The following is a 12,975-nucleotide window of genomic DNA, read 5'->3' as shown; positions in this document are numbered from 1 at the left end:
TTATGATTCTAAAATTAAATTCCATCTTGCATGCATTTTCAAAACCATATTAAAAACAGTACAAAATGAACTTAATAATTAGACACCCATACAAACAAAGTGACGATTCTTAATCTTAGTTTAGTGTTTAGGTGTAGTTATCATATCTCCCATTTACTTCTGTCCAAGTTTATAATTAAAACAAGTTGTAAAAATGGTCCATTTCAAAAATAAAATTTCAAAGGTACCAATAATAAAAACAACCGTAAAAGGGGATTTTATTTGTATGGGTTCTACGTTTTAAACAATCCAATTCTGCGGCATATTTTAAGTTGATTATAACAATTTGATTGGTGTAATCATGAAATTATTTGTTTCACAAAATTTAGAATAAAAAATTGGACGTACATTGAATGATTGATTTATTCCACCTAAAACTTACAAAAATGAATGTATTAAATGAATTAATATTAAAATAAATCTAAATTTACAGATTTTTCATTTTAAAAATGCATAAAAATACGCCACAGAGAAGGATAATTCATCATATTCACCAAAAAATAAAAGTTAAAATATAAAAGATTGGCAATTAATAATATTCAGAAATACCCAAAAACACCAAAACAGATTGTAAAAATAATAATTATTAAAAAACAAAATCACCAAACAAAATAGGAAGAGATAATGATAATATACTGTAATCATTATTATTGCATAGTTAAATTATATTATAATCAATATTGCACATGAAAAATGCAGCTGTTGATATGCAAAATGGCAGTTACACTCATTAAAAAAATATAATCATCTTTGGTTGGTAACACAAATGATGTTGGTTCCACATCTCAGTTGAAGCACCCCCTCTATAGTTTCACTGATGGGGTAGATTCTGGCATAGACAGTAGTACATTGTTTTTCTCATCGTAGACTTACCTGGTTTAATATGGTTTTTCCTTGTTACGTTTCAATTGCACTTTAAGCCTCTTTGAGCCCACTGAGAAACCGTTCATTGTTGTGATTGCTGACTGTGCTGAGGTTGGATTATCAAAACTCACAAAACCTGTAAAAAGTACAAATTATACCTTGTACAACTAAACATTGAGAAATGGCCATTGGGCACAGTAGAGTTACAAGTTAATCATATCCAGAACTGTAATTCAAACTGCAAGCCTATAGTCAGGATGATTGTTAGGGGTTCTTTTTCCCTCAAAGGGGAAGGCTAGCGCAAGCAAGCACTATCGTGGACTGGGTGATCAAATGGGGTTCTGAACAAAAGGATTGTTTTCAGTCTAACGCAGAAGAAATTTTCCTGTTAGTGTCAGGATTACTAACACATTGACTGCTGTTTCCTAGTTTGAAAATGGCATGTCATAATAAGGGAAGTTCGTAGAATACAAACGAGTACTCAGGCTTGGTCTCAGAGCAGTAAACCCACCATATTATAATAGGTAAAACAATAGATGCTGCTTCTAAACACACACAGACCTTTGCAACTATTGTATCATATTCCTATTTAGATCATGCCTGATTCATTTCAGCTGTATCTACTACAGTATTATCAGTATTTTTAAAAATGAAATGATAAAACTTCTTACCAAAACATTTACTGAGGTTTGTCTTTTTGTCTATAAATACTTTTGCGCTGACAACATTTCCAAAGGGTGCAAACATCTGAACTAGGTCGGCATCTTGGAGCTCTGGTGGCAAGTGATAGATGAACAGATTGGCACCATCAGGCCCTGGAGGTAGACGAAAAAAAAAACACCATACCATTAACTGTATAACAAACATAAAATATATTCAATTAGGTTGAAAATAATACTGGTCAGCAAAAGTAGACTGTGTGTCAGAGAGCAGTGGAACGTTGTTGAATATGCACTATCTGGGGACTTGAGTGACGTGAATTGGCAGCTCCTTAATGTGACAATAAGCATCAATAGTAAAATAAATTCCAGACTGCCTACCTATACAATAGTATGGTACATTAATCCTATTGTTACACTATGGTAATTGGGAACAGGGACTAAAAATAGTATTCTGAAATTCTGTTTATAAAAGTAATACAATACAATATTAAATAAATATCTATATAAATTAATATAAAGCTTTGTCTATACTATCAAACATTATGTGACAAAAAAATTTGATGTGTCCAAATATGCTAGTGATATTCCCAGATATGGTAGTGATATGACACCATTGTGTCCATATATGGGCACATCAAATATAAGGTTAAACTATTATGTGCGAGGAAGTGACAAGCTTTGGATCTGTGCTATAGCAATTGTAGGGGTTAATTATTAGTATAAAAGATATAGGTGTACTTCTTATGAAACATTTCATGTTGTAAGCTCTCTATACCAAATAGCACTATATTTAGCTGAATAATACGGTAATATACTTTTTTTCAGGGATAAATATAGATATTTCACGACTTTTTCATTTCTTAAAATATATTTGTGAAACCTTAACGTTATCAAGAGAAAGACAAACTCTTGTAAAACTATGTATAATATGCAATAACTTACGAGAATTATACAGAGTTTTGTAAATTTTGATTGATGACTAATTCTATATATTTATTACCTTTAAATTAGAACTAATCACGGTAAATAATGTGTACTTAAAATTGTATACATTGTAATCATTTATTTTCCCTCGTGTTTCTCTAACATGTATTTGATAATCTTAATAATTGGCCATTTTGCAACTAAGTGTGCTATGTGCGTCACATAGCGTATGTGTATGGAATTGTTGAATTATTATCTGGGTTTATGAACTCTAGTTAAAAAAAACTAGGCCAAAAAATGTGAATACAAATTTGCATGCAAGGTGGCAACGAATGTATAAATAGTATTATATATTTGTGACCTACTATAATCTCTTAGGGCTTGCAACAAAATGTTGTATGAATTGTTTAGAGATGGGGATAGATATTAGAAAATTATCAGTGAATTCTTTAAGGCTAGTTGCTTGTCGTTTTTTGTTTTTTTTTGTCAATTTCATTGATTATTGGCCAGGTCTGGCGACCAGAGTAAACAATGGGGTATAAACTTTACTGGATGGTATCCAAAATGAATTCTTGCTTCTTCCTTCTCCAATAGCGACTACATCTACAAGAGCAGCTCTAAAGCTATGTCTACACCATCAAACTAGTTTTAGAAAAAAAGTGTGACATGCCCAAATATGGTAGTGATATGCTTAAATATGGTAGTGATATGACATCAGTATGTCCATATATGGGCACATCACATTTTTTTGTCACATAAAGTTGGATTTGCTTTAAACTTGAAGTGACATGTGTTATTACAATACTATCCATCAAATATAAAATGGATTTTACTTTGATCGCACTAACCTTCTCGTTGTTTTGTTGGCACAGGTTGTTGTGTGAATGTTGTTCCAAAGCCATTTGGAAATTGTGCTAATGTACCAAAAATAATGACAAAAAGAAAGCATTTTATTTAATAGCAATATGGCAACAGTATAGTTGAAAGTACATTTGTTGCCATGGAGACCATCACAACAACAATTTGTCATTACGGTATATTTTATGGCCTTTCATCACTTAGTTTATTATTACAATATATCAATGAATATTATTTGTAAAACCCTCGAGTCATTTATAAAGATTATTATGATGAACCCAGAACTGAGTTTTCAATAATAATAATAAAGTAACTTGGTACCCATTTATGATTATGGGTGCCAAGTACTACACATCCTGGCTTCCAATAAAAGACCAGAATTCATTTTTTAATTCAGTTTTAATTTCAATTTCAAAGATGACCTTTGTGCCAAAGTAAGATACTGTCATTCAGGGTACCTTTTAACAATTTTAATGCATAATTTTTTAATTGGCTTTATTTAATGTTGATCCAGAATGGATTGATCCAAAGTTGTCTTTAATTCAATGTATCTTTAATTGAAGAACTTATCTAATTACCATATACTTCTTGAATTTGTTTTTAAACCAGAAAAAATATAGTACAGTTCAGAGAAATTTGGATAACAGAAAAAGTATATAAGAAAACCAGTTTTGAATTAGGAGGAATATGATAGGTTGATAATAAGAGAAGCAGTAGTATGTTATAAAGACTATATATAACCAATTGTAATAAACTATTAACAAATATAAAAATATATAAATCATTATCACATAAAATAATATAAATATGAAGGTGTTAAATAGGATTCAGTGTTAATATTTGTTGTTTTGGGCCAAGTTAAAAAGATTATAAAGAATGGCGCCATCCACAATGGGTAAACGATTCACACGCACACACGAATAGTCTCGCTCCGTACAACAATTGCTCAGTTTTCTTCAGAAGAAAACATCGCAAGATGTGTTCGGAGCAGAAGAGCAGAATAATGTTTGAGAATGTCAAAACAAAAAAACCGCAAATGTGATTGGCTACCAAGCAATCGATTAATAATTCAAGGCAAACTAAAACATAAACTTGTCCGCGTTAACAGTGCGTCAACATTGTTAGAAAACCAACGACAACACGTCCATGCATTAACCAGAGTATAAAAGGAGCAGAGCGAAAAAATAAGCTCAAACGGAAAAAGAAGGAAATGTACACAAAAAAACTAACATGCAAGAAACGTAAAATAATAGCGAGGTGAAACGGGTAACCAGGAAAAATAAATACATAATCGGGCAAAATTATTATTATTTTTTAATGTTTGAAAAATTTGGATTTGAATAATTTATTTTAGGATTTTATCCCTGGATTAAAATTTTGGCCTTGTACAGGAATGAAACAACTGGGTGTTTTTGGATGAAAAATTAAAAATACAAAAGACAAACGAAGACCAAATTGAGAAATTTGTATAAATTATAAAATAAAACAAACATTCATTGAATTTGATTTGGTACACTTGATTATTCTTGAGACTTAAAATGATTGCTTTGGTAACATTTTCAGGATATATTAGACTTTGTACGACATGTCTGTTGGCTATCAGTGTGGAAATTGTGATTTGTTACGTTCACCCGTTGAAGGCATACTGGCGTCTTGTGTCCTCATCGTCGCCACCCAAATTTTTTTAACTGGCCGAGTGAAAAAACGCACCTGTGTATTGTTGGATTCCAGAATAGGCCTGTGATAGTGTGGAAAGATCTACACTAGGTCCGGTTGCGCCATTAGTGGAAGGCGTCCCAAATCCATTCACCCCGGTCAAACTCGTCATTCCTGTACCTTCCAAAGTTGAAAGGTCATGAGTGGAAAGTTCATAGGTCAACACAACAACATGCATCAATAATAACAAGAATAATAATAGTAATAACAATAAACAACAATAATGGCAATAATTAATAAAAAATTATCATTTTCAAAAAAGACGTTTAAAAACCAGGGCAAACATCTCCCTAAAGCTGGCAACACATAATAGCTGAAGCACAAACTGTATTAATAATACACTACATTAAAATGTGTTGCCAAAATATTCTCAAATTTTTATCGAATATTTTCTTTTCGGTTTTATTTAAAGGGGACGTTCACCTCACGGTCCTGTTATCAGAATGTTAAAAGGGTTGCACAAAATAAACCAAAAAAACACAGTTTGTTATCATACTATGAACATAAAAAAAAAGAAAGAGGCTAATTAGCATATATATATATATATACATATATGTTATTTGTATGTATATACATAAAGAATCAGTTTGTTATTAGTAATTATTTGATTAAACACAGCAATCAGTGTATCAGGTTTAAGCAGGGTATGATGAATCTATTTTAAATTCTTTATGAAATAAAATGTTTAATTACAAAAACCCACTATCTCTTTTATTAATTATATAAATTTCAATAAATGTGTATATATAAAAATTAAATTGTTTTGATCGATTTGTTCATTTTACAAATCTGAAATATATATGATTATTATAATAATTATCATAAATCTAAAAAAAAATCCATTATGTTATGGTTGATATTAACATGAATGTGGCAAAATGTACATCCTTGAGAATATGACCAGCTGTCACATAGGATACACATTGTTATGTGTTGCTAAGCAATGTCTTGCTAAATTTACCTTTTGTTTTGTTAAACACTTACTCAACCAAATATTTAAATTAATATTGTTTAAAAACAAAAATTGTTTTTTATTTGTTAATATAATTTTTGTTTCTTATTGTTTTATGAGTAGTGGTGATTTTAAAAATATTATTTTAAATAAATATTGTTTAAAACAAAATGTTTTTTTTTTTGGCTAATATAATTTTTGTTTTAATTGTCTTATGAGTAGTGGCGATTTTTCAAAGATTAAAGAGATAATTAGTAGTGGGTCTTCATGATAACAAAAAAAATGAAAAAGGAATTTGGTATAGATTCCATAGCTGATGAACAGTGTCAGTATAATTGTGCAAACAGTTGGATGTGAATAGAATCCATGTTGCATTCAGTGCAAAGAAAAAATAATTATATATACATATTGTAAAACAACCTCAGATTTTAATAGGATGAAATAAAAACAATATATCACCAGATATGAAATTAGAATTGAAATTGCTGTGAGTAAAAGTTATTTTATTTTGGAAAATTATTTCTTTGGTATTTTTTACTTTATTGTTGCTTCTAAAAAATTTAAAAATTCTAAATATGGAACAAACCAATTTCAGTTTTTATATTGCAAAACATAGCAAACCTCAAGTCTGATACAGTAGCTGGACAGACGTTATGTCAAAGGTCACTTACCTGCTAATCCTTGTAATCCCGTCAAACCAGAAAGCGCATTTGATGTATTTGTTGGGCCTATTGAACCTACACATAAAGATAGGGGAAAATGCTTATAATTACTGGATTAATAAAGAGATTCCTGCAAAAATTGAATTGAAAATAATGAAGGCTATAATAATACATCATTATCAGAGAAACTGGACAGCAATATTGCTGAAACTAATAATCCCACAATTTGTACATTACTTTTAAATTCATAAGATAGTTTTGAGTTGGACTTCAATATTTATTTATTCTTATTTATATGACCATATTTTGTTTTGCTTTTAAATTTAACAATAGCAAAGATCGCTCCAAGTTGGACTTTTTAAAAATGTTTTACTTCAATTTGCAATCAACAGCAGGGAGCCCGCCATTTACTTCAATATGATCATTTTTTTTTTTGCTTTTAAATTTAGCAATAGCAAAGATAGCTCAGAGCCGGACTTCAATATGACCATGTTTTTTTTTGCTTTTAAATTTAGCAATAGCAAAGATAGCTCTGAGTTGGACTTCAATATGATCATGATCATCAATGAAATTTTCAAACTTTGTTGCTTTTACTATGTTCTTATAAAATCTTTAATTAAAAATAATTTTACTTTCACTTTTGTTGATATCTTTGGCTGATATCAGCTTGAGAGTGATCATAAAAAATTATATGTAATACTCTCAAACTAAAGGATTTATATTAGTTTGATGAGTAGTTTCAAGGACGACAACACTTTACCATTTCAATGACAGATTAATGTATATTAAAATCATTGTTATAAGCATGTTTGTCTGTCAAAGTCGTTATTCTAATAATAACAAAACTATTAATATCAATATTTATGTACAAAATGAATGATAAACATGCGAGTTGAAAGATAAGAGAGGGAAATCAATAATTAAAATATGTGTCAAATGCATGCATAAAACAATGTGAATCACGCAAACAATAAAAATATGTAAATGTCAAAGAAGACATAATAATACTGACCCACATTATCATACCACCACCTGAATTTAGTCATAATTATATATATATATTATAATTGCATTGCCTAAACCAGCAAGAACAATGGTATAAGAAAATTACCCATGTTATGGCTTTAAACCTGTGTCAATATACTATTCATTGCGAAATTCGGAATTTATCAATTATAAATTGGTCTGCAACAACATAAATACTATTCTACTTAATATGATTTTGTTTAAACACAATTTGTAATAGTGAAGTGGAACCAACCAGCAATTCAATTGACTACAAGGTGCAAATAGATAGTGAATAGAGGACAAAACTAGCAACCAAATTGGAATCCGGAACCATGCAACGTGGAAGATAATACAACTTATAAAAGAGGCATGCTATAAAAAAAATGAAGAAATTTCCCCAAAAGACAAATTGTATTGGCCAAGTGTATCCAAATTTAAATTTCAAATTCATGCCTTCTAATTAAAGAGCACTTGTATGTTTTGTTCATTAAAATGACATAGAAATGGTCTTTAATTGGAAAGAGATAAGTAACAAAATATCTTTAAAATTTATAATAATAATAATAATAATAATATTAATAATCAGTTTATGATTAGACACCTGGCCAGGTTGAAAGTGCAACACAATTTCAAAAAGTGAGAAATAACACTTAAGTGGTAAATTAAACGTGCTATGCGCACCTTTTAGGGCTTGTAGCCCTGCTAACCCTGACAGTGCACTATTCGTTGATATATTGGGTGCTGTACCTAAATTACCAGATATGGGGAAAAAAGAGAGATAAAGCATTATATATCATTCAAGTAACCTACTACATACAGTACTTTCACTATTCTCCATTCCTATTGTAATATCTACTGTTATTCATAATATCTTCTGGTTCCTCCCACAAGAAATATTCAATGGTACAGTATGAACATGCAGAAGATGGGTTCAGACACCCAAACACATAAATCTTCTCTAATTATAAAAGCGTGGTCATGATAACCATTATTCAAATAGAATTCAATTCATATCTAAACCGTAATAATACTTAATTCATATATTAATGCAAATTAATATCAAAGAACAAATATACATATAACAAAAGGACTAAGGGGAATTAGCTATTTCTCTAAATAAAGTATTCCATAAATACAATACACCTTATTGCAAATCAGATAATACAAAGTTTACTAAACCAACCAAAATACTATACCAAATCACCAAAAACATTCATTCATTAATCAATTCTTTACAAATTATAAAGAATTAAATGCAATCACAGAAACTAATCAGTAAATAACAAATACAAAATAGTATGTTAATACAATAACAATTTTTACATAGCTATTAAATATATATTTAATAGAAATGATGACAATCAATTGTTACATTCTTATGTATATAATAATCCAAATACTATACACCAAATTAACACACACATAGAATAGATATACTCTAGCTAAAATTATGTCCCACATTTTATAAAAAACACAAGGAAAATTACATTCAATATTAATCTATAAAACATAAAGAATAAGCTCTGTCTACCCTATCAAACAAATTTGACAAAGAAAGTGCCTAAATATGGTAGTGATATATCCAAATATGGTAGTGATACATTATCATGTCCATATATGGGCACTTCACACTTTCTTGTCACATAAAGTTTGATAGTGTAGACAGAGCTTAAGTTGGAATTTGGAAATTCAGGCAGAAGGACTCTACTACTACAAAACAATTCCACAAACTAAACAAAAATATTAGTAGAAAGGTAAACATGGAATATAACAGGCAGAATAAATAATAAGGGGTATAGCATACCTGGTCTCTGTCCCTGTAAGTGGGCTGCAAGAATAGGGAAAAAGAAATGACAGAATAAAACAAAAGAAATAAATAAAAAGAATTTATAAAAAGTACAAAAGGGTGATGAGTGAGCAGATTACATTTTATTAATATAAAACATTAAATAGCTTTTCTTAACTTTACAACAAGTGAATTTTTTAGAAAATGTTTTAAATTGTAGAAATTTATTTTTATTATGTTTAAATTCTAATAAAATTAATGACGGGGCATCCACTAATTCAAGACATGCTTAAATTAGTGGGTACACTAAACTATAAGCAAAGAACTTTGGCTGAACTAAAAAAAAAACCAAGCTGAATTTGCAAGCCAATACCTTCCACATCTAAAAATATTTTTAATAACATCGCATATTAAAAAATAGACCTTGGAATTTATAGCATAGTTTCCTTTTAAACTTTAATTTAAAAATCGATAAATCAGTTTCAATCACCAAACAAAACTAGAAACTATACAATTTGTAAACATATTAGATAACCGAAGAGAAAAATATTAAGAAAAAATACATTATAAATGAGGGTAGTCATTATTCTAACGACACGATTTTCACACATCCGCTCAAAAACTACAAATCTGATTTAAACCTCAGTAATAACAAAATATATTAGAATTTACATCAAAATGCAATATTACTTTTTTATTCCACATAAATTGTGTTGACGATTGACTTGCTATGCATAATTTGAATAGCAATGATGAGGTATGGATTTGCTTCCAGAAAATTAAACTAAGTGATACATCCAGGATTTTGAAATGGTATATCTCCACAAACTAAATGCATAACATTTTGTTAATGTGCCCCAGACATTTATACCTGACGTGTACAGCTACTACTAGCGGTTTCTACATTGTATTTTTTTTTACATTGACAATTGTTGAAATTCTTTATAGTGCAATATGCAATTTTAAAAATATAAAATGTAAAATAAAAGGTACAGTATAACACATGAATATTAACAAACGACTCGTTTTAAATTTAGAATTTTAAAAATACCAGTACTGACAGAAACTCAAGTTAACGTAATTAATTGCGTTCTTTACGACAATATTTGTCACTAGAATGCAATTCCAAGACAATTACGGCCTTCAATACAAGATACAAGTATCACTTTCACTTGCTATCTATTTTAAACGGCTTAAAAAAAAAGGACATAATTCTACTTCAACCCGACATAAATTCCGCTTCAACGATATAAATACAGAACTGATAGAATATCAAGCAAGTTTCTAATAGAAATAATTTGTCTAGTATTTGGTGATCGTTGGGAATTGTCTTGCCATTTAAAAACTCAGATACACATTAAGAAATCAAAAATATTGATTTAATTTTAAGTTTTTAAATTTTACAGTGAGTACACTTTACTAATCACTTTGAAACGTTTTGCTCTAAAGAATTATGGTCGAAGCTGCTTTCAATCAAAACAAAATAAGATCCTACTCTTACGGGAAAACGTACCCAGATTATGCAATTGGTTGTATAATACACAAAATCTAACTAGAATCAAAATACACATTCTCATTATAGGATTGTTAAACTGATATAGGCTACTATTAAAAACCAACTGCGGGATTTATGGGCGGTTCTTATTAAGTGTAGACAATGTTTCCAAAAGTATCAGCATAAAAATGAGAACACAGTAGAATGTGTGTTGTACAAAATGGTTTTGCGAGAGGCGATATGTTGTAAAGTCGGACTGCTTGTGGTACCAAAACATTGTGACAATTTGATAAATTACTTTGCTCTATTTTTAAGTATGTTTTACAACAACTGCAAAAAGACATTATTCATTACAACGTTGTAATTGTCTCTACCAATATGTATAATTGCCTATTTTGAATCCTTCCTTAAGCTCTGTCTACACTATCAAACTAGTTTGACAAAAATGTGTGATCCTAAATAGGGTGGTGATATGCCCAAATATGGTATTGATATGACATCATTATGTCCATATATGGGCACATCACATTTTTTTGTCACATAAAGTTTGATAGTGTAGACAGAGCATTAGATTAGTATATTCAGATCATCTAATTTCATTATATAACATTATTTAGATAATAATAATAATAATTAGATAATAATTTGGATGTAATATGAATAATACAATATTGTAATTGTCAATATTAGATGGGGTTTGCAGTGTGTATTATTCAATTTCACCAAGAAGAGTGTCGCATACAGTTAACCATTGGCGGCTCATCAATATTTGATGACCATTATTAACATTTGCCAACATGTATTAAACCTCATTAAGGAGTATTGCAACGATAATTACAAGTGACTCATAAAGATACTCTAGTAAATAACAGAAACAGCAAATCGGACTGTCAAATAATTTTTTTGGGTAATTTATACAAATATTTGATTTTATACTTTTTATGTGTATTTTTAATATACTTGTATTGTCATTATAACAAAGTATAAATCCCAGAATACATGGTTACAACATTTTGCAAGATTTATGGCAGGGAAGAGTGACATTACAATTAATAGTAATTTCACTCTTCCATGGTTAGGGGTAGGATTATACTTGGATTGCACTAACAATGACTCCCACCTAATGGCGGTAGAATTTTATTTACGGGATTACTAATCTAATAATTCAATGGGATACTGCCATGTTTCAACCCTAAAACATAGCACATTTACAGTTCTGTTCGTGTGAATGTGTTCAGACCATGTTGAAAATTCCTCCTAAATTTGGGGGTTGGCTTGTATATTTAGCTCTGTCTACACTATCAAACTTTATGCGACAAACAAATGTGATGTGCCCATATATAGACATGATGATGTCATATCACTACCATAGTTGGGCATATCACTACCATATTTGGACACATCACAATTTTTTTTGGTCAAACTAGTTTGATAGTGTAGTCAGACACACTTTAGACCACGGTAGAATGAAAATCATTAAATATTTAATAAAGATAAATGCCACACCTGTTAACGATTGTAGTCCAAGTCCAGGTAAGGAATTAGTGCTGTTAGTCTGAGTTGCGGATACCACTGTTAAAAGCAAAGAAAAAAAACATGCAAAGGTTAGCACGACAAAGCAAGATAGCATATACATACAAAGCTATGCAAATGACACGAGACAGTTGGTGTGCCAATGTCAACTATCACATAATATTACTTAATATACAGATTTATCTAAAATTAAACACATTAATTCAGATATAAATCTACTATAGTAGCGTCATTAACATATGAAACATCGACAACAGACATGCTTAACAAATTTGATGGATGTTAGAATTAGTTGTACAAGAAATCATTGAGATATACTTGTGATCTACCAATATAAACATTGATATTTCAAGTATAAACAGATACCGAATCATTCAGATATTTATCCAAATAAAATGACTCGAACTACACAGATCATATGTATTATGATTATATCTCATGCGATTACAAAAATGCGGGTTCGCAAAGAAACCATG

The 12,975-nt window shown here is 29.8% G+C and overlaps 2 protein-coding genes across 16 annotated transcripts in view; one reads left to right on the top strand and one right to left on the bottom strand.

Annotated features, from left to right (window-relative positions):
- LOC144839116 (serine/threonine-protein kinase 33-like) overlaps positions 1–12,975 on the top strand; it is a 241,960-nt gene that overhangs the window by 19,638 nt on the left and 209,347 nt on the right. The gene's annotated exons all lie outside the window — the stretch shown is intronic.
- LOC144838865 (CUGBP Elav-like family member 2) overlaps positions 1–12,975 on the bottom strand; it is a 111,071-nt gene that overhangs the window by 5,229 nt on the left and 92,867 nt on the right. For 5 of the 15 annotated variants that reach the window (XM_078694401.1, XM_078694384.1, XM_078694393.1 and 2 more), the window contains 8 exons: positions 12,473–12,538; positions 9,490–9,513; positions 8,367–8,432; positions 6,687–6,752; positions 5,058–5,183; positions 3,338–3,403; positions 1,575–1,718; positions 913–1,039 (listed from right to left, as the gene is read on the bottom strand). In XM_078694401.1, the coding sequence (XP_078550527.1) occupies positions 918–1,039; positions 1,575–1,718; positions 3,338–3,403; positions 5,058–5,183; positions 6,687–6,752; positions 8,367–8,432; positions 9,490–9,513; positions 12,473–12,538 (680 nt within the window). In that variant the 3' untranslated portion in view covers positions 913–917. The remainder of the gene's footprint in view (positions 1–912; positions 1,040–1,574; positions 1,719–3,337; positions 3,404–5,057; positions 5,184–6,686; positions 6,753–8,366; positions 8,433–9,489; positions 9,514–12,472; positions 12,539–12,975) is intronic. The other 10 variants (XM_078694405.1, XM_078694410.1, XM_078694406.1 and 7 more) reach the window with 5 other exon arrangements.

The sequence above is a fragment of the Antedon bifida genome, chromosome 1 (assembly GCF_963402885.1).
Source record: "Antedon bifida chromosome 1, ecAntBifi1.1, whole genome shotgun sequence".
NCBI classification, from domain to species: Eukaryota; Metazoa; Echinodermata; class Crinoidea; order Comatulida; family Antedonidae; genus Antedon; species Antedon bifida.
Note: the sequence above shows the minus strand (reverse complement) of the source record. Positions and strands in the feature narration are given on the sequence as shown.